The sequence below is a fragment of the Lutra lutra genome, chromosome 7, assembly GCF_902655055.1.
Source record: "Lutra lutra chromosome 7, mLutLut1.2, whole genome shotgun sequence".
Lineage (NCBI taxonomy): Eukaryota > Metazoa > Chordata > Mammalia > Carnivora > Mustelidae > Lutra > Lutra lutra.
The window spans coordinates 139,100,707-139,122,996 of record NC_062284.1 but is presented as its reverse complement, the minus strand read 5'-3'; the positions used below and the strand labels follow the sequence as shown (position 1 = coordinate 139,122,996).

Below are 22,290 nucleotides of genomic sequence, written 5' to 3'. Positions count from 1 at the left end.
TTCAAAATGTGCCCAAACTGAGTGTTGTATTCTTTTTTACCTAGGTGTTTTGGATGAAAAATCTCAAACTCAGGAGCCATGTTGTTCAGACCTCTTCCTGTTTCCAGATGAGAGTGGAAATGTGTCCCAGGAGCCTGGCCCTCCTTACACCTCATTCACACACCACTTGGTTAGTGATGCCATGGCACGTGTGCCCACGGAGAATGATGACTTTTGCATTATTTTTGCACCAAGAGCAAACGTTCAGGTAATAAATGGATACTATAATTGAGGCCTTAAGGTAGTGTTACAGGTTGACTTGACCAAAGGGTACTTGAGAAAGAGTCTTCAGATTTTTTTATAACTCTTGGCAGTTCACAACGACTTCATTCTGTGATTTATTATTAAGGCTTTGCAAATGTTTGCTATACTATTTCTGTGACATATCGCTCTAAAACTCAGAGAAGAATGCTCAATATTTGCAAAATTAAAAACGAAATTTTTTTTTAGATTTTATTTAAAGTCAAGTTAGTTAACATATAGTGTATTATTAGTTTCAGGGCAAAATTTTCTACGTAGATTATAAACTGCAGATGTTGTGCATAGTTAAGATAGCTCCTCAGGGCAAGGACGTGGCAAAAGGAGTGCTATCCAGAGTTGCTAGTCCAAGAACTGGGAAAGGTAAGACGTGGTTCGTGTGAAGGCTGATGGGTGTTTGATAAGTGTAATCGCCATGTGAGAGTCCTGCTTCCATTTAAAAAGTGTGGTCTGGATGTAATGAGCGCACAGCTTATAGATCAGTTAAGTGCTGGAGTTGAACTTATGAAATCGCCATTTAGCACATGTACATACTAAATTGCTCAGTAGTGACTTGGTGAATGTATTTGTTTTACTGCATCCTGGGAAATTAAAAAAAATAAAAGCAGTCAAACTCAGGATGATTTCATTATTAGGATCATGGTAATTTGATCCATATGTTGAAGTATGGCAAGTTTGGAATGTAGTCTTGACTTTGAATTAAAGAACTATAAACACACACACCAGACACACACTCACATCAACACACACATACTAAATCTGTGGCTTTTTATTATCAAATGGTAAAAGCTAGATTGAAGACTATGAAAGACTCCTTGTGGAGTGATTTACCTAGAAAGTCTATTTGATGCTGAATAATGCGGAGTATCCTGTGTGATGATTAATATCACCACTTGCCCATTTCATATATTGATACTGTTGTTAGAAAGAATTCAGAATCAAGAAATCTTGAGATCCGCAGCATAATCAGTGGTTTCTACTGAGACCAGACCGTGTGTGTTCCTTGTTTATTTTAGGAGAAGGAGGAAGAGCCTGTTGTAAAAGTGATGGTCGATGATGCAATTGTAATAAGAGAGAATTACTTTAGTCAGCCCGCTAAGAAGACGGACACGAGCAAAGCCCCATTGCACTTTCCCATCCCTGTCGTCCGCTATGTTGTTAAAGAAGTCTCTCTTGTTTGGCATCTTTATGGAGGAAAGGATTTTGGAACAGTCCCTCCTACTTCTCCAGCTAAAAGTTACATGTAAGTTGATTTCTACATAAGTTTTTGTTGGTTTTTTGTTTTGTTTTGTTTTGCTTTTTTTGTTTGTTTGTTTTTTTACAGACCATTATAGACTTTTCCTAGAAAAAATTTGTCATTTTTAAAAAAAGATTTTATTTATTTGAGAGAGAGAGTGAGCACGTGTGAGAGAGCGCACGGTTGGAATGAGGGGCAGGATGAGAAGCAGAGCCCCCCGCTGGGCAGGGAGGCGAATGATGTGAGGCTTGATCCTGGGACTCTGGGATCTTGACCTGAGCTGAGGACAGACGCTTAACTGACTGAGCCATCCAGACCCCCTAGGATTTGTCATTTTAAGAATTATTAATAAAGTAGTATTGAAAACTATGTTATTTAAATGTTACTCTTTTAATATTGAAACTTTTCATTTGTAAACTTAGTTGCATTGTTTGTATATTTACTAAAATATGGTGACTTAAATGATTACCATTCAGCAAAATTTTGGGGGTACCTACCATGTGTTGGAGCCTATATTAGAGGCACATTCACTAAAATGAATAAGACCCAGGGCTCTTGGGTGGCTCAGTGGGTTAAGTGTCTGTCTTCAGCTCAGGTTGTGGTCCCAGGGTCCTGGTCTCAAGTCCCACATCAGGCTCCTTGCTCAGTGGGGAGTTTGTTTCTGCCTCTCCTCTGACCCTCCTTCTCTCCACTCATGCTGTCTCTCATGCTCACTCTCTCTTGCTCTCAAATAAATAAAATCTTAAAAATAAACCCAGACCCTGCCCTGCATTCAGAAGGGCCATTATGGAAGCAGATGAGGGCAGTGAAGTGAAACCTGTGCCTCAGGAGGCAGGGACCAGGTGTGACCCTGAATGCCTGGCATCCAGCAGTGCCAGGCAAGTACTTGGTGCTCCTGAAGTACTTGTTAAATGAGTGTGTTGTTAGGTGGAGCTAGAAGAGGACCAGCCAGCCTCGGTGCAGTGGGAGCGAACATTCTCGTTAGGGTGGGAGGATCAGAAAAGGTTTCAAGGAATGGGAATCGTTGGCACAACAGTGCAGAGACTTTCTAATTAAAAGTGATTTTTTAGGGATGCCTGGGTGGCTCAGTCAGTTAAGCATCTGCCTTTGGCTCAGGTCATGATCCCAGGGCCCTGGGGTCAAGTCCTGCATCAGACTCCCTGCTAAGTGGGGAGTCTGCTTCTGCTGCTCCCCCTGCTTCTGCTCTTTCACTCATGCTCTGTCAAATAAATAAAATCTCAAGAAAAAAAACCGTGATTTTATTTATTTATTTTTGGTATTGATTGGGATTTAAGGACTTGTACTCTGTAGGGAGTTTCTGAAGTAATAAGGAACTTCTCAGGAGGTCTCATTTTTCTGTGTCCTGTTACATGAACACCAACACCATAGTAAGGTTTTTCTGTAGTTCTGAATATTTAGCAGCAGATGATTGCCACAATGTTAGTAATAAAATTCACGTTCTCCGGGTCTCCAAAGCATTAAGATTTAATACAAAGAAATGCCGTCTGTGACCATGTCTTGATAGTTCTGTAATCATATTTTCTCTTTTTATCTTGCTATTTTTCCTGAGGTTACTCATTGCTTTTCTTTGAATATTTCCTTTAACAAAAGGCTTTTTTTTTTTTTTTTTTTTTTTAATTTTTCCATTTATAGCAGTCCCCACAGTTCACCTTCTCACACTCCCACAAGGCATGGACGTAACATGGTATGTGGGGGAAAAGGAAGAAACCATGACTTTTTAATGGAAATACAGTTAAGCAAGGTAAGATGGCATTTTGAAAGGAAAAAGCCACTGAAGTAGGAACGTTAATGGGGGTTCCTTGGTTACTCCCCAACCTGGTGGTCTTGAGCCATAAGTCCCAGCCTTTTGGATTAGAAAAATGCAGGGGTCTTGTAAAACTTTTGCTTTTTCTTTCTCAAATGTTCCAAGAAGTTTGAGGGGTTTTGTTTTGCTTTTGTTTTCCCAGGCTGTCCCTAGAAGAGTGTGTCTCAGAGTTGAGCAAGCATCAGAATCCCCTCGAGGGCTTGTTAAAACACAAGTTGCTGGGCCCCAGAGTTTCTGAATCAGTATGAGGTGGGGCCCAGGAATTTGCATTTTTAATGAGTTCCCCAGTGATTCTGATAATACCTTTCCCAGGACCACACTTGGGGACAGCTCCCCTGGAGTAGCTATCTGGGAGGGCTGCCATTGGATAGGCCTGTGTCAGGTCCGTCATGAATGTCTAGAGACCAGTATGTCCAGGGCGCCAGCGGCATCAGGGCGCCAGCGGCCTCCCGTGCGCTCCGTTCTTTCAGCTCGTCGGGGACTGTGCCGGCCGCCGTATGTTAGGGTGCTTACTGCGGAAATGCCGTAGTAATGGTTTCCTTGTATCCTTGCCCCACTTTGGAACTTGATCCTTATCTCCACTGGTTGTTTTTCAAGCAATTTCATAGGTATGCAAGGTGATGATTTTATGTATTACTCTGTATTCTTATAGAGAGTTTTGCTTGAAAAGGATAGGGATTTTGCCAGGATCAAATAAGAGATGTCAGCCGAGCTTATCCTTGTGTGGTGGGACACACGTAGATGAATAAAGTGAACAAGTGAAGGAGGGTTCTGTTCTCTGAAAGTGGAATCGGAACCCGAGAATTCCAAGAAAGTGATGGGTGATACTTTGCATTTTAAAGGAGAAATCTAATTTAAATAAAGGGTAAAAAGGGTTGTGTTCCTTCTTTTCTGTGAAGGTGAAGTTTCAGCACGAGGTCTACCCGCCTTGTAAGCCAGAGTGTGACTCCGGCCTCCTGGAGCGCCCGGTCTCCCGCCAGGCGTTCATCGTGCAGGATCTGGAAATTCGAGACCGTCTGGCAACGTCACAAATGAATAAGTTCTTGTACCTGTATTGCAGTAAAGAAATGCCTCGAAAAGCTCATTCCAACATGGTGAGATTTAAGACCTCATATTTTCTATTGTATATTCGTTTTGGAAAAGTGTGTTTATTGTATCTAACTGCAGAAGATTGAAATGGGAAATTGAAGGTTTTTTTTCATATTAATATGAAAATACCTTTTAAATATGCTGCTTAAAGATTTATTATTTTTAAAGATTTTATTTATTTCAGACAGAGTGAGCAGGCATGAGCTGGAGGGAGGGGCAGAGGGAGAAGCAGACTCCCCTCTGAGCAGGGAGCCGGATGTGGGATTTGATCCCAGGACTCTGGGATCATGACCTGAACTGAAGGCAGATGGTTAAGTGACTGAGCCACTCAGGTGCCCCTTAAAGTTTTATTATTTAAAAATTACTTTACATGTCGCTTTTAGGGTCTATTTTATAATTGTCAGTGTATTGATACCCAAGGCAAACTGGAAGTCCATGGTGATCTACACAGAATATTTAGTATTGCTGGAAGTGTTCCAGATGTCTGACAGTTTGTGAGTTGTAGTGGAGTAGGAATGGTTCACTCAGGATTGCTAGAAGAAAATGTCCTAGAAGCTGTCTTTGGAGTGTGGCCCTGTGAATTTGCTCCAGGGCCCAGCGGACCCTGAAGTGCGTGTACCACACTGTTGTTTGTGTCTTTCCCACTAAAGAGAACCCGTATCCTGAGCTTCGGGGAGCGCGTGACCCAGGAGGGTGTGATTCAGGCCTTTAAACAAAAAGGGGAAAAAATTCCACTTTCAGTTATCCTGTAACAAATGGGACTTTTTTTCCTTTTGTTTCTTCTTTCTTCTTCTTCTTCTTTTTTTTTTTTTTTTTTTTTTTAAAGAAAACAAGGTTGCAATATAGTTGGAGAAAAATGTCGTTCTTCTCTCGTAGTTGACGGTGAAAGCATTGCATGTGCGCCCGGAGTCCGGCAGGTCACCGCAGGAGTGCTGCTTGCGAGTGTCCCTGATGCCACTTCGCCTCAATATTGACCAGGTTTGTGCTGCAAGCGTCGTGTGTGCAATTCTACTTCTGTGTCCCAGGTTCAGAAGGAGAGATTTAATTTAGGTGAATTAAAATGTTTATTGTTATTTAACTGTTACGAAAATCGCGTAATTGCCAAGAATTCTGCTGGTAAAGAACAGGGCAGATTCATCAGGCGTTTGGAATCTGAACTGTTGGTGAGTAAACATTATTAGATGTCTTGCTCCAGTCTCCTCATTGTCTGCATGACCCAGCACTCGGTCCCTGCTTCCCATTCTCCCGTGCTCACGGATGCACACTGGGGCAGGTACTCAGGTGTTCTCAAAGCGTAGGAAATGACTCCCTGATACCTGTAATTGAAAGATCTGAGGGCTTGTCTCTTCACCACAGCACCTGGAAGAGAATTCCTTCTGCCCTGGGGAAGATGACAAATTATTTTGTCACGGTCACAAACAACAGATTTGTGGAAAGACCCAAAGAAGTCCACTTTGCAAGCAAGCATTTCCATCAAATTGTCCTGGGTTTTGCCTTAACTCCGCTGTTTAAAAGCTAGTCGGTGCCACTTGGGCAAACTAGGTTCAGGGGGTGTGAGCACTTGACGCCCTTCAGTCCGCTGGGGTCAGATTGGGGTTAACGCCTCAGTTCTCTTTCCCTAGTTGGTGGCTTTGGGCAAGTCACTTCTCCAAGCCTCATTTCCTTCACTGATAAAATCAAAGTAGTAGAGGTAGATACAGAATCATTTTTTAAAAAATAAGGATCAGAAGAGACTAGCATGAGTTAAATATTTAGCCTGGTGTTAAGGATCAGAAGTATTAACTGTTGTTCTTATTAACTGAAGCACGCCACACCTTGAACAGATAAATGGAGTTCTCAAAGTAGTCTGCTTTTGAGACAGAACTGTCCTACTCTGCCTCACATTGGTGTGAGAAGGAGAGTCTGTGGAATAGCACTGTTGGTTTGCTTACGTGGTTCGGATTAAGTAATGTTGACTTGTTATTGAAATAAGTAACATATTTCTGGAAGAAGGTATTAAAATGATCATCTTGTGAAAATATGGGCAGTTTCTCAGAAAAACTGTCTTGTGAGGCACAGAAGTCCAGCCCAGTTTCACATTAGTATCTATAGCTCCTGAGCTGGGACAGACTTGCCAGTGGTTCTTTAGATTTATTTTCTCTCCTTATGAGAAGACTTTCTTTGGCTACCCATATTTTGATTTATCCATACATGGGCCTGTGATTGAATAGTTTTACAGTCAAGCATTTATGGGAAATTCGATCTCTGGAAATTAGTGTGAGCAAGAATTTGAGTGGGATACTTCTTTATGGCATGACTTTGCCAGACATAGCAAACCCAGGTTTTTTTCCTTCTTTTTTCTCTTTTTTTAAGATTTTATTTATTTGAGAGAGAGAGATCATGAGCAGTGGGGAAGGTAGAGGGAGAAGCAGACTCCCCGCTGAAGAGGGAGTCTGATGCAGGACTTGATCCCAGGACCATGAACTGAGCCAAAGGCAGATGCTTAACCCACTGAGCAACCCAAGCGCCCTACCCAGTTTTCTTTAATAGACTTTAAAAAAAAAATACTGAGCTTAATTTCTTCTTAGAACTATAAAGCATTGTGATTTTTGAAATGGGGAGATACTAATCTTTGAGAAAACAGGGAACTCACTCTTTTGGCTGACCTGAAGAGGAGCGGGAAATCATTCCCAAAGATGAACCCAAGGGGAGCACAGCCATGCTCACAGGCATGTGCCAATGGGTTCATTGAGCAAACGTCCTTTCGGACTGGCACCTTCTAAGATCGACGAGCTTTGGTTTGAGAGAGCAAATGGTCATCTGAAGAGAAAACTGGATACTTCTGTTCTCCATTTTTTCTTTTGAAAACAAATCAGTTGAAGAACAATGATGCTTTGCATAATGTTTTCCTCACCAAGCATGTCCCTGACTTTATTTCTTTTAACTAGATCACAGATAGTAAGTATGAAAGCAAAATGCTATTTTCTCATGTTTTCAAAAAAGCTGCATTGCTGTTTAAGTTCAGGGCCATTGTTTCCAAAGCTTAGCATGCCCATAGGATACTAGGCAGAAGGAACAGTTTTCATCTGGGAAAGGGTAAGTAAATGAGGCAGTCATGTAACTAGGCAGTTTGAGTTGTGAACCATGAAGAGGCCAGATTTCCTGACTCCCCAGTCTGGTGTCCATTTCAGTGTAGCACTGCGTACAAATCTGTGCGGGGAAGATATGCTTGTTAGTCCCAAATGATCTGCCGAATGCCAGCCTTGTCCCAGGTCCTGTACCAGGATGCTGGGAATACAAAGATAAGTGAACATCCCCATCTTCAAAGATCTCTGTATGGGGGTGGAGACTGACATAAAACAGAGGACTTTAACACCCTGTGGTGAGTCCTAGTGGTAAAGATATGCATAGCAGGATGTGCCACAGCAGAAGGGGTTCTGAAGCCAGGCAGGGAGTTCAGAGGAGTGAGGGGTAATCAGGAAAGGCTTTCTGGAGGAGGTGACACTTGCCATGGGTCTTAAGGGAAGTGGTGGAGTTAGTTGCATTGAGATTTGTGTAAAGGCATTGAGGGCCCGTTTCAGGTTGTGAGAGGAGATGTGAGGCCATTCTGCTAAGGGAAGTATGTGCTTGGCTGAGACGGTGACTCTGTAGCAGTACTGGTTGGCACATTTGTGACTTTTTAGCATCATTGCTTGATTGAGTACGACATTATAATTAATTTTATTTTATTTTATTTTATTTTGTTATTTTAACACTTCTGTCCTGCGATAGAGGATACTGTTAGTATCTTCTTGAAGCTAGAAATAACTATAGCCTAAGTTTGTTAAGAAAAAAACAAAAACAAAAACCAAAACCACATTTCTTTAAAGTTTTAAGAAGTTGATTCTATGGAGGTACAGTTTGCATGCAATAAAGTGCCGGATTTTAGGTGTACAGTGTACAGCGTGACAGGTACACTGGAGTAACTACTCCGCCAGTTGAAATAGCGTTTTCTGTGTCTTTCAGAGTTCCCCGTGCCCCTTTGTGGTCGGTCTCCAGCACCTCCAAGTAACCACTGGTCTCCTTTCCATCACCATAGGTTAGCTCGTTCCGTCCCACAGCTTAGTGTAAACGGAAGTGTGTTCGGCTTCCTGAGCCGGGAGCTTCATCTGTGCGGAGGTGTGGCTGTTCACCTCTGTTCGGTCCGTTCCTTTTTATTGCTGAGGACGGATGTCCTGGTGTGGCCGTACCACAGTTCGTGTATCCATTTATGTGATTTACATTTGGTTGTTTTCTTGGTTTGGGCTCTCAGGAATAAAGCTGTTACAAGTTTGTGTACAAGTCGTCTTTGTCTTGGTTATCATAAACAGTGTCCAGGCCATGAGGCAGATGTGTATTTGACCATCGTAAGAAGCTGCTGGTTTTCCTTTATAAGGTGGTTAGACCCTTGGACATCCCTTCCCCCAGGAACTTAAAGGGAGCTGCTGCTGGTTCACACTCTGACCAAACCTGATAGTGTCTTTTTAATTTTAACGGTCTTATTTGGTGTTCGTTGTGGTTTTCGTTTGGATTCCCTGATGGCTAACGATGCTGAGCGCCTTCTCACACGCTTACTTGGCGTCTCTGTACCCTTTTGTGAAGTGTTTGTGTCTTGCTAGTTTTAAAATCAGGTGGTTTTATTGAGTTGTAAAGAGTTTAGCATAAATACCAAAATCAAAACTTCTGAGAGCGTATTGAAATGCTGACAATTAATATCCCCTCTTCTGTTTTGTGCATTTGTAGTGAAAATGGATAAAAGCCACTGTCTCTATGGTCTTCTCTCTCTCTCTCTCTCTCTTTTTTTTTTAAGATTTTATTTATTTATTTAATTTATTTATTTGGCAGAGAGAGATCTCAAGTAGGCAGAGCAGGCCGGGGGAGGGGGACAGGGGGGAGCAGGCTTCCCACCAGAGCAGAGAGCCTGATGTGAGGGCTCGATCCCAGGACCCTAAGATCATGACCCGAGCTGAAGGCAGAGGCTTAACTTGATGAGCCACTCAGGTGCCCTCTCTCTCTCTCTCTCTCTCTCTTTTTTTTTTTAAGAGCATATTTATACCTGGAAATTTTCTCTCGTGTTTTTTGAAGGCAGTCGTAGAGTCGAAGTATTTATTGTGTTAAAATATCACCATCTAGTGGTCAAAGAATAATATTTTAGGTACTATTACATTTGAAACATCTAATATTTGATATACATATGTTAAATGTATATATGCACACATACCTGGGTGATATATAATGTATGTAATGGAACAAAATATACAAGTGTGAAGCATAATGTAATGAGCAATTCATAAACCCACTGCATTACTGTAGAACCAAAATAGTTTCAGTACTATTAAAACCATGTCCTTGTTCTTCAGTCCCATCCCTCAGTCTCCCATATGCCACATTTCCTAGAAAAAAATACCTTTCTGACTTTCATCATTTATACTTCTGGTAAATGTTAGTAGTAGTTGATTAGATCCTTTGGAATTACCGGACTTAGGGTGTGCTACCAAATATGACCCTTTACTTCCCCACCACATTGCATTTTGGTACAGTAGTAATGCTTTACATTAATTGAGAATTTTTTTAAATGGAAGGAAGAATAGGCATTTAATCTCCAGATGGTGAGAGTGAGGTGGGTAAAACGAAGCTACTAATACCCGGCGAATGTGGCTCGCCCGGACAGCATTAAGACAGGTCCGTGCATTTTCGTTACGGTATCATTTCAAAAGAGACCACACTGGGTGATTTTATGGATTTTAATTTTGAGTATCTTATCTGTTGGAGAAAATGTGTTAAGGCAATAGAATGTAGTGGTAAAGGCAGAAATACGGCAGTAAGAACTTGCGAGGTACGTGCCTGTGTCCAGGCTGGCCGGCTGCTGTTCCTCACGGCGGTAACACGCCCGCTGCCGCTGGTTCACACGGAGCGCTGGTGTCCAACAACAAGGATGCCTGTATTTCTGAGAAAACCAGAATGTACTTGATTTAGAAATAGCTATGTGATCTTTAACTTCTGTATCTTAATTTTCACATCTCTAATTTTCTCAGAGTTGTGAGAATTAACAAGGAATGTGTGTGTGTGTGTGTGTGAGAGAGAGAGAGAGAGAGAGAGATGGGGAATAGGAGCAGTGCCTCACGCAGACTAAGAATTCAAAAAAATTATAGTGGTATTCTTATACCACTATATGTAAAATATGGGACTTTGAGATACTTCATAGTTTCAGAAGTAGATGTCCCCCTCCCAGGCCCCCCCGCCCCTGTGCCTGCCCTTTGGTTATAATTACATCTTTTCATTTTAGGATGCCTTGTTCTTCCTGAAGGATTTCTTCACAAGTCTTTCTACAGAAGTAGAGCTTCTAATGGCTCCAGATCCAGAAGGTATTAAATATGTATATTTGGAAAAAGTCTATAACAAGTACTTGGGTTGATTTTTGATTGTTATGAGGCCTTTTTGAGAGTGTACTTACAGTCTTTATTCTCATTTATATAAATGTGCTTTTGTACTTTGCAGATGCTGTTTATGTGATAGTAATAATTTAAAAGGTAGAAGTCAATTTTCTCTAGCAGTAATTGTGTTTATTAAATGCAGCAAAACAAGTTAAATTCATAGGAATTTTAAATGGTTTCTCTAAAGAAGCATTCCTAATTTTTCCAATGTGCGCATTACCTTTTCAGTTAAAAAGTCTCCTGGAGCTGATGTCACCTGCAGTTTGCCAAGGCACTTAAGCACCTCCAAGGAGCCAAATCTAGTTCTTTCTTTCCCTGGGCCAAAGCAGCCTTCCCAAGATGATGGTGCCAACTCAGTGGGAGTGGTTAATGGGGAGGAAGAGAAGGACTTCTCAGCTGAAGAGGCATCATTTAGTGATCAGCCCATGTTTTTTAGGTAAGTCACTTAATTTTGATGACACATGAAATTATTTTAGTGTTTTGCAGGTTCTTTAATGTGTTTATCCGCCACTAATTATGAGGTTACGCCAGCTTTTCTTTGCACTGCTGAGCAGTAACTGGTGTCTTTATTTATGTGTGGGCTCCACGTGTCCTGCACCCTTGATTACACATGGTAACCCTGGTTCAGGAGTCGTGTCTCTTGATTCTGGAGCAGGAACGTCCTTTTCCTCTTAGCTTCTTCCTTCTGTCCCTCTTCCTGGTCACTCTTACTGGCTTATTTGTACCTCCTCAAACATGATGCCCTTTCCTCTTTGCCCTCACATACCTAGGCTTCCCTTCGGTTTCCCTGTGCTTCCCTTCTCCCACGTGGAGAAGGGCATTTTCTGTCTGGTTTTGCATCTGCCCTTCCCAATGACTGTTCTGTCTTTCCTGGCCCTTTGCTTGCTCCCTGGCTCATTTGGCACCGTCGGGAAAGGCCCGCATGCTCCTGCTGTCCTGCCCCACCACTCCGCTAGCTGCTTGCACACTGGAGTTTATCCCCCGTTTCCAGACCTGTTCATCCTTCCCTTCTTCCTTCTATCCCCGCCCTTCATGGTGGGCCTGGAGCCTTGGCTGTTTTGGAAGGAGAAAGAAGAAAGATTGAAGCCACCTGTGTTGTGAGGAACCGTTAGTTACTTCCCCTCATTTTCTGTGCTCATCCCCAGATTCTGTCTTTTCAAGCTGACTCTAGGTTAGACTTTGGGTATGGCCCTACGTGGGCAGTGTAACTAAAGTGCTTTCATATTTTATATATCTTGTATACTGTAGAAAATAGAGGGAAAAAATAACATTATGAGAATTGGAAGGGTCCTGTAAATGATCTCTGGCAGTTTTAAACATTTCACCAGGAAAGAAGAGTCTCTTTAATTACTTTCCCACATTGATCTTTAAATTTTTTTTAACTACAAAAAATTGTGTATCATAAGTAATAATTCAAATTCTCATTTTATATTAATCACACATGAACTCCTGGTTTGGTTTTTGTGAACACTGGATAACCAGTCCAAAAGAAATTGAATTGTTAACAGTTCTGGCCTGCAGGCAGGGAAATTTGACACTTTTTATTCAGCGTGCATAGCCTCACTCAGGTAAATGTTTTGTTTTGTTTTGTTTCTTTTTTAATTAGACTGTTTAAAATAGCTATGGATTTGCGTTTCTACTCTCACAAGCTCCTAGAAGGCTTAGGGGTGGTAGTCAGTGATACGGTCCAGGTTACTCACTTCACGGGCGAGGAGCTTTAGTGTCTGGAGAAGTACATTGCTTTGTTCAAGACCACACAGATAGTGGCTGAGTCAAGGCCAGAACACAGGTCTTAATCCCAAATCTAGTGTATTTTCTAAGTGATGGCCTGATTTCTGCCAACCATCCCACAATATTTATTGAGCTCTATGTATGCCACAGTGAGCAAGGTCGAGAAAAATTCCCTGTATAATTGAGCCTACAAATAATGAACATACATGATTTGTCATATTATATGCCATGAAGAAAACAAAGAGGAAGAGAACCAAAATGCCCAGAGAACCAAGTGGAGATACGTATCTGGATGATGAGGGATGACCTGGGGTCCCAGGTTCTTGTAATGATTGATGTTTAAGTACAGCTTTTCCATTCTACTGTGCGTTAAATTGGACTTTTGTGGAATGGCTTAGGATATAAATGCAGACACTAATTCAGTAGAAAAATTATGTTTTAAGTCCAATTTACAGTCCAGCTTTGGGAAGTTCCTTTTGTTTGATGTATACTATCGGTGTCTAACTATGATTTCATTCTTAAAGAATTCCGAATGGTTGTGTGTCAATATCCTGTTTATAAGCATTAATTTCAAGGATGCTCACTAAAATTCACCAACAGGGGTGGCATTTTAAAAGTTGACTAAGACGTTTCGGCTCAGAGTTAAGTTCCTTGAGTTAAGTTCCTTAAGTTCCTATATACACGTATAGCTGGTAAAAGTGGGATTCGTGGCTGGCTTTTCTGGTGCTCTCTGCGTCATGACGCGGTTGAGATAAATCCCTTACCTCTTCTCTTTTTTACTTCTTGGTAATGATTATATTATTTGGTTTGATCTTGAAGGTTGCCTTTATTATTCTTTATAAATTGAGAATATCTGCCAGAATAAATTTTTCTAAGGTAAACATTTAGTAAACTAGGGGAAGTTTTTTTGTGAGAAAATTTAAATAAAATATATACAGTGTATAAGATGATTAACTTTCGTTTAGTTGTTATATTACCTTAAGAAAAGGTAGGGCCAAAAGACATTGCCCTTTATTTAGGCCTCGAGATAGTCACCTTATTTATTTTGTGGTTTCGTTTTTATTACCTAGTTGAACTGTTTAATTTATATCTAATTTCAACCACAGGTACTTCTGAATATAACTAACTCCCCTCCTTTCTTTATCTTCAGAGAATTTAGATTCACATCAGAAGTTCCTATTCGACTTGATTATCATGGCAAACACGTATCAATGGATCAGGTTTGGAAACTTTGTATAAATATACCCTACAAAGTTACCTTCTTTGTTTTTCTAATGGAGTTAATTTTCAAACTTTTTCTGTCATGGTTTATATGTTTGAAGTGATGTGCAAGATTTTAAAATTTAATTCTGTTTTTAAAGTAAACATTATTTACTTAACCCATGAGTAAAATTTAGTATAAATTGGGTAATATATATTATTAAGTATATATTTTTTTTTTGCTGTAAATATTTCAAGTGTTTTAGCTGCATTAATGAATGAATATTACCTTGACTTGTCCAAATGACCACTATTTTAAGTGTTTGGTCGCTCAGTTACACATTAATCTGGCTTTTTTGAATTTTAAAGGGTACTCTGGCCGGAATTCTGATTGGTCTGGCCCAGTTAAACTGCTCAGAGCTGAAGCTGAAGCGGCTTTTCTACCGGCATGGGTAGGTCGGTTTTTATCTTATGAGGCTTTATGGTATAGTGACTGCAGTTAGTTTACAAACAAACCGGGCACTGACTTTTCTTAGCAAACATAAATCATTATTTTACAGTATTCAGTGCAGAGGGCTCATTTGTAGAGGAGGCTTACTGATTAGGGTCTACTTTTTATGCTGAGAGAGTAGTAGTTTGACTAAAGTAGTATTTTTCAGAAATAGGTGTAGTTATTTTTTAATAATTTCCCAAGGTCATAAATTCATTTATTTAGCAGGAGGACTGGAATTTCACAACATAATGGTTCATAGTAACTGAGACCCACGTGGCAATTATAGACAGTTAATCCTGTGCTAGAGCTTTAAAGATTTTATTTCTTTATTTGAGAGTGAACGTGTGTGCACATGTGGGGGGCAGGGAGAGAATCTCAAGGACAGTCTGTACTGAGTATGGAGCCTGATGTGGGACTCGATCTTATGAACCTGGGATCATGACCTGAGCTGAAACCAAGTCTGATACCCAACCATCTGAGCCACCCAGGCACTCCTGTACTAGAGCTTTAGATGTTAAAGAAATAGGAGCAGTGGAAGAACACATTCATATATGTTACTGAAGCTTTATAGAAATTACTAACATTAAGCTGGATTATATATATGTACATAATGTTTATGTATATTCAGATTAAACATCTGTAATATTTTGTCCTCGTAATTGGTACATTTTCTTTTAAGTTAAAAAAAATCCCCCCAACTTATTATGTAAACAAACTAAGTCAGAGAAAGACAAATACCATATGATTTCACTCATACGATGAACAGATGAACATAGGGGAAGGGAAGGAAAAATAAAATAACACGGAGGAAGGCAAACCATAAGAGACTCTACACTGTAGGGAACAAACTGAGGGTTACTATAGGGCATTGGGGTGGGGGGTGGGGTAGCTGGGTGATGGGTGTTAAGGAGGGCACGTGATACAGCAAGCACTGGGTGTTCTGTGCAACTGATGAATCACTAAACTCTACCCCTGAAACTAAAATAAAAAAAAAAAAAACTCCCCAGCTTATCTGAACCTACAAATCTCTTTCCTTTCTCTGTATACTAATAGTCATTTGCTCTAGCTTGCTAGGTGTTGACAAATTGTTTTCGTATGCAATCACTGAATGGCTTACTGACATTAAGAAGAACCAGCTACCGGGAATCCTGGGAGGTGTTGGGCCTATGCATTCACTAGTACAATTAGGTGAGTTTTCTTTTTTAATCAAAAGATGATTTATTTTGCTTGATCTGTGATTCTTAACCCCTTGGAATTATGGGTGTCTTTGGGACAGTCTGTGTGAGGACCATCTTTCTGGAAGACTTCTGCATGTGGTCTTAGACACCTGTAAGAGCACTTTGCGTCCCATTGAGGTTAAAACTCCCAGGGTTAGAATGACAGCAGAGATCGGAGCTCCCGCAGTCCCGCTGATTCTCTCTGTTGACTGCTGTTCTAGTGCAAGGCCTAAAGGACTTGGTTTGGTTGCCGATAGAGCAGTACCGGAAGGATGGCCGCATCGTCAGAGGCTTCCAGAGAGGGGCTGCCTCCTTTGGCACCTCAACAGCGATGGCTGCTCTAGAACTCACAAACAGGATGGTTCAGACTATACAGGTATCTCGCCACCGACCACCTCACTCTATACAGAGAGGAAGCGCTATTGTAAAACGGCTGGGGTTTTTGTGTTTTTAAAAAGATACTGTGAAATACACCAAATGCTGAGAACAGATACCCTAATCATGATGATTTAATATCATTGGGTTTTGTGGGGGTTTTTTTTGCTTGTTTTTTTTTTTTTTTTTTTAATTGCTCAGCTTTCTGGTGTTAAATAATTGGTAGAATAAAGCAGTGGAATGCAATGTCAAATTTGCTTGCCCGTTTCAGTTAAACTGTAACCGTTAAGTCAGTCGGGGATTTATTTTGCCTCATCAGTGAGACTAGATCCTAGCTGGACGTGAAGGAGGCATTGCAGCTCGGATAGGAGATGCAGTAAGGGTTGTCCTGCTAAGTACTGAACTCTGGTTGACCTCATGCAGGTGTCCCAGAAAGGGCATTGTCGATTCACCTGGTAACACAGAGAGGGTTCTCAGAGGGACAGAGGAGGGACACTCAGTCCAGATACTAGTTCTTAGTGTGCCCTTTAATGTTCTTGTTACGGAAGCGCTCAGTTTTTGTCGGGGAGAACTCGGCCCTGCAGACGCGCCTGCGGCAGGGCCTGCGAGTCCCCCTGCTCTTCCTGGCTCCGGTGGCAGTTGCGTTGGTGGAGCACAGCTCTGCAGACTGTCTTCTGATGCGTTTCTTACTTCCTGGCGAAACGATCCAGGCCGCAGCAGAGACCGCTTATGACATGGTGTCTCCTGGGACCCTTTCTATTGAGCCCAAGAAGATGAAAAGGTTCCCTCATCACCGCTTAGCGCACCAGCCCGTGGACCTGCGGGAGGGCGTGGCGAAGGCCTACAGTGTTGTCAAGGAGGTGAGTGCTTCCCCGGGCGGGCAGACCGCAGCCGCCTTCCTGCGGTTGGTTGGAAGAGTATTCTGTGGTTGCACACCCTGGGAGTGGGCTTGGAATCGCTGCCCATAGCAAGTGGCAGTGCCTGCACGAGGTCCTGACGGGCTCCCCAGGAGAGTCGTGATCTGGAGGAAAGGCTGGTTCTTGGCGTGCGGAGCCAGCCGGGTAATGGCCACGCGCACACGCTCGCGCCGGCCCCACGTGCTCGGAAGTTCTGCGCCGCAGTACTCAGCTTTGCTTAAAAGTACAGCTTTGCGGGCGAACCGCTCACCCTGATCCCATTCCCATGCCTTCACTCTCCTGAAGGTGGTACACATTTTTGGGTACATGTTTTTATAGCTTTACTGTGTATTTACTCATAAGCAACACATACCATTATTTCTATTTTAAGAGCTAACATACTTGGTGTTGTAGTGTACGTGCCCCTGTAAAGTCTGCCTTGCAAGGTCTGCCCGTGGCGATACATGTCCCCCTCGTTGGGACGGTCGCATGGCCTTTCGTTGTAGAGCATACCGTACTTCATTTTCTCTTGGTAGACCTTGTTTTCCTTAAAGCACTGCTGCAGCAATGTTCATATAAATGTCCCTTTGTTCATCTGTGCCAGAGGTTAAGAATGAAGTTGGTGATTTGTAACTATCTGAACCTCAACATTTATTAAGCCTAATTGCAGTTTAGTTGCACCAGTGAATCCTGGTTCTTAATGGGCACTGTCGGGGACGTTCCGACATTCTTTTTATGACATGAATTTTGAGATTTTTAAAAAGTTTATTTATTTATTTGAGAGCAAGAGGGTGAGAGAGAGCGAGCGAGCACTAGCACTGGCAGAGGGAGAAGCAGAGTCCCCACCGAGCAGAGAGTCCGATGCGGGGCTCGATCCCAGAACCTGGGAACCATGACCTGAGCTGAAGGCTCATGCTTAACCAACTGAGCCGCCCAGGTTCCCTGAGGTGGTTTTACTCTTGATGCGTGTATTAGGATTTCATTAAAGATCCCCTCCCCCACCCAGTCCCCGTCATATTCTGACAGGCACAAGTGCCTAGGATGGTCTTTTCCCTGACAAAGTGGCCTCTGTGGTTCCGAGTGGTTGGAAGGCCACTGAGGTAGGGCCCCCAGGAAATGTATTGATGGAATAAATAAAAGCAAGACCACTTGCTTTTCTCCAAAGGAGATTTAATTAGCAGAATAGGGACTGGTCAGATCCGATCCTACAGATGTCAGGATTGGGCCAGTTATCAGTAGACATGTTAGAAGTCTGGTTTATAGAAACGATCCTGGGGTTCAGGGCAAAGCTGGGGCCCTGGGCAGCAGGAAATAATAGCACTTGGGTATGGAGCACTTTGCAGTTAGCATAACGCTTGCCTGATTTAATCTGTGGTTGTTTGAAGAAACATCTGGGTGCTGAGTTTGTGTCAGGCGTATAGCGACCATTCAGGGGAGGCAGTGTTCCTCACTTGCCCGAGAGGATGCTGGTGCAGCAGGAATGGCTCCCCGCGTAGCCGGCGAGTCAGCAGCGGGGCCACTGTGGGACCCGGGGTATCCGGGTCTGCCGACTGGTTCTGTGTGTCTGACTGTCAGTGTGAAGAGTGGGGGAGGGGAGGGTGAGAGCAGTGAGCACGGATGGAGGTGGTCGGGGTGCTTGATTCCGCGGACTTCGGTGTTAAATGCTTTTTGAGTGGAAGCTCCTCTGTGGTGATAAGTATCTTCCCTTTGAGATGTTAGTGACTCAAAGATGGACAGAAAACATTCCAGCTGTTTCACAGATTGGCTCCTCCTTGAGGTCAGGGCTCCACTCACTGTGGCTTCTGGGTCACATCTGGCCCAGACCCGTATTGGTGTGGACCTCCCAGCTCAGAATTATTTTAACAATTTTTTAAAGGATTGGAAAAAGAAAAAGAAAAAGCATCTGTGGTAGAAACTGTGTGGCCTGCAGATATTTCCATGTGCTGGCTGACCACTGCTGACGTCGCTCCCCTCCGTGGTGGCCGGGGGCCATGGGGAGGGCAGTGGCCGCACTCCGGGGCGGGCCTCGTGAGCTCCGGGCGCCGGCCCCTGCGGGTGTCCCGTGCCGCTCGCATCTGACCCTCACCGCACACTTGGAGCTCCCCGCTGAAAGGACTCGACTAGCAACCAGCCCAAACAAAACAGAAGGAAAGGGTGAGTGAAAGGACTTGACTAAGAGGACACCGTGACGCGATGCAGCCGAGACAGGAATTCACGTCCGTCGTCTCCGCAACGCGGGGGCGGTCCTCGCTGTGTTCTCCTCGGCTCGTGCCCGCTTTGTCCGTGGGCTGGGGAGCGGCGCCGAGCGAGGGGAGAGGGATGCCGCGGACACGTGCAGCAGCCGTGCGCATTTTCTTTGTTGTCAGTTCCACTGACTGTAGGTGCTTGTGAAAACCGCACTTGTACTTGTTTCTCCGTCTTCCGTACTTGGTGTCCCCCTGCGGCATCGCGTGCTTACCCTGCCGTGCTGGGCGGAGAGGACACTCTGTTAGCTTGTCGGAGCGAGGACTGGATTCTGGGTTCGGACAGCGTTCCTTGCTTTCCCTGGAGAGCAGCCCGAAGTGCCTGGTGCGGTGCCCTTGCCTGGAAGAGTCAGCGGAGCCGTGCCTCGTGGCCTCTGTGGGGTTTGAGGCAGACGGTGGAGTCGAAAGTCGGCTGACGCTTTACGTTGGCTTGATGAGCAGGTTTCCACATTCAGCTGTACGGTGTAGCAGCCACAATTATTTTAATGTTACACAGGGATAAGAAACATGAAAAAATGCTGAAGAAACTTTTAAATTATTAAACAAGTTCCTGTTTTATGTTTTCAGAATTTTTTCTGTTTAATCCAATCCTTTCCTCTTCATTGAATGTTCCAGTTTCTTTTCTAGTACATAGCCAGTAACTTAAAACAGATAATTTTCTGGAGCTTTGTAGAATTAGGTTTTCTTATTACAGTTGAATCAAAGAAACTATCACCATATCCCTTTTGTGATTATATTTATTTCAGAAGCTTTGTTTGCGATGTTTGATTTAACTCGAGTGATTATTAGTGCCAAGAAAGCTACTCTTCGATCATCGAATACTTCTTTAAGCTTCCCTACCTGAAATGGTAGCTTAGCTCTATTTTCTGCACACAACGTGTCACAACAAAATGCTAAATCATAATAATTGCGTCTTATATTCCGTATAATTACAATTTGTCATAAATATAATTATCCTGGGTTATCTCAAAAGCACAGTGGACTTTTTGGTCTAGTTATAAGCATAATGTTGATGAACTCTGCTGAAGTTGTATACAGTAGGTCAATGCAGAGATTTTTTTGACCTTCTCTCCCCTCCCCCTTTCAGGGACTCACGGACACGGCTCAGACGATTTACGAAACCGCAGCTCGAGAACACGAGAGCAGAGGGGTCACTGGTGCCGTGGGCGAGGTCCTGCGCCAGATTCCTCCTGCGGTGGTGAAACCTCTGATTGTTGCCACAGAAGCGACATCAAATGTATTAGGTGGCATGAGAAACCAAATTAGACCCGACGTTCGGCAAGACGAGTCACAGAAATGGCGCCATGGGGAAGACTGATACTTCAGACGCGATTGTTTATGGAGATAGTGAGGGTGGAAATAAGAAGCACCGTGTCCCACTGGCCGCTTTACAGGGTACTCCTTTACTTTGATTGTGCTCATCTCAGGAACAAAAGCATTTCTTAGTCAAATAATTTAATATCAAAGCAACATGCAACCAAAAGCTTGTGACATTTAGGGCTGGTTTGGTACTTGCCTAGAGAAATGTTTGGTGACTAGTGTCAAAAGACCTTAAGCGTTTGCTGCCGAGTGAGTGGATGCTCGCTCTTACGGAAGTGGCTGTGGTTTCCTCGCTGTGGGTGAGAGATCATGGGCAGCCTCCTGTTACCGTCCACAGTGCTCAGAAGCATTTGTGCACTTTGAAAGCGCTATTTATATTGCCCTGAGGAGTTGATTTTCTCAAGGTTTAAAGAGAATCACAGCTTCGAAACTCATTGAGAAAGAGAGACAGAAGCTACAGGGAAAGTGAAACAAATAGGATTTTAATATAAATATCACAGAGGAATAAATGACCTGGTCTGTTGGATTTAGTGTCCGTGCGCTTAAGAACATTATTTCCATCCCCTCAGAAGGTCTTTCTAGGGGCGTTTGAGAAATGCGTGTCGCAGACATGTCTGTTGTGTTGCACTTTATCGTGTGTGTGTGTGTGGGTGTGGGTGTGTAGATTAATACAAGTCATGTGATCTGTTCGTTATGTAATTTACAGATTTTCATAAAATATAAAGAGGAGTAAGACAATGTTTTTGGCAAAGGAAGCGAACTCAAATGGAGTAACTTTCATTTATTTTAAGTGTAAATGAAAATGTGCACTCTCTAATGAACTGGGGCCCGTATGATTGTTTGTGTGCTCACTCTCAAGCAGATACAGTGCAAGCTTGTTAGGAATGTGTGGAAGGGGAGATTGGAAATGATTTTTACTTTTCTGAAATTAACCAAAAATCCTCCAAACATGCCCTAGTCAGCTATTTCGAAGTACCGCTTTTACTTGGTTAACAATGTACATTTTGATAACCTGTCAGGAATGAATAAAGTATTTTTATTTAAATTTAAAATTGTTTTATGCTTCCATGAACATTCTGCTTTTCTTAGAGCATATTCTTAGATGCAGCACTTGGCTCCATCCCAAGACACTTGGGAATACTTCCTCGAAACTAATTTTGGTTAATATCCAGTAAATCATTACCTAGGAGTGAGAGGAAAATTGTTTGCAAGGACTCGCTTTTTGACTTCAGGTGGATCTAGCAGAAAGAAAGTGTAGGGCTTCGTGTTTAAAACTGTTGAAAGTTGTATGATGTGCATTTTCTGATGCAGGGAAAAGGCCGCCATCCGTGTGAATTTGGATTTCAGAACCACATTTCAGGTTGGGGTTTGAAAAATGATGTTGAATCGATCCCATTCTCTAGATTTTCTGAACAAGAAAGCAATGTAAACTCAACATCTGGACATTTAAAATTTATGAAAATTGCATTAAACAGCACTTAATTTTTGTTTCCTTTTTACTGCTAAAAAAACCTTAAAAGGGATCTGCTCACGGAACCATCAATTACTTTGTCCCAGTTAAATGGAGTCGTGTAGAATGTGCTCCTGAGTGAACAGTAGCCACACCTGTGTGTCACGGAGGAGGCTCAGCCTGCTTCTGGGGCACGTTCTGACCGCCCTGCTCGCTGACTTCCATGCGTCCTGAAAACAGAACATACCATGTCTGTCATTTGTGGTGATTAACCAAACTGCAAAGCCCTTGACCAAACGTAAAAATATAAAATCTCTTTAATTTTAAAATACATCTTCCATAGTAACCCTATTTAAGTTTAATTAGATACAGTCTAGGGAGAAAGAATCATCCTCTTCTTTGTACTCTTGAGTTGCAGATAGACCCATCTTTTGACAAATTTGGTTTATAAGTCCTATTGTAACATTTATCTTCATAATGTCATCT

At 42.6% G+C, this 22,290-nt stretch overlaps 1 protein-coding gene across 3 annotated transcripts in view; it reads left to right on the top strand.

Moving 5' to 3' along the window:
* ATG2B (autophagy related 2B) overlaps positions 1-21,399 on the top strand; it is a 74,827-nt gene extending 53,428 nt beyond the window's left edge. For 2 of the 3 annotated variants that reach the window (XM_047739229.1, XM_047739226.1), the window contains exons 30-42: positions 45-247; positions 1,314-1,540; positions 3,188-3,296; positions 4,259-4,453; positions 5,325-5,426; positions 10,732-10,810; positions 11,108-11,315; positions 13,761-13,830; positions 14,180-14,262; positions 15,370-15,491; positions 15,742-15,896; positions 16,606-16,755; positions 20,122-21,399. In XM_047739229.1, coding sequence (XP_047595185.1) covers positions 45-247; positions 1,314-1,540; positions 3,188-3,296; positions 4,259-4,453; positions 5,325-5,426; positions 10,732-10,810; positions 11,108-11,315; positions 13,761-13,830; positions 14,180-14,262; positions 15,370-15,491; positions 15,742-15,896; positions 16,606-16,755; positions 20,122-20,352 — 1,934 coding nt within the window. In that variant the 3' untranslated portion in view covers positions 20,353-21,399. The remainder of the gene's footprint in view (positions 1-44; positions 248-1,313; positions 1,541-3,187; positions 3,297-4,258; positions 4,454-5,324; positions 5,427-10,731; positions 10,811-11,107; positions 11,316-13,760; positions 13,831-14,179; positions 14,263-15,369; positions 15,492-15,741; positions 15,897-16,605; positions 16,756-20,121) is intronic. The other variant, XM_047739228.1, reaches the window with a different exon arrangement.
* The last annotated feature ends 891 nt before the right edge of the window (positions 21,400-22,290 follow it).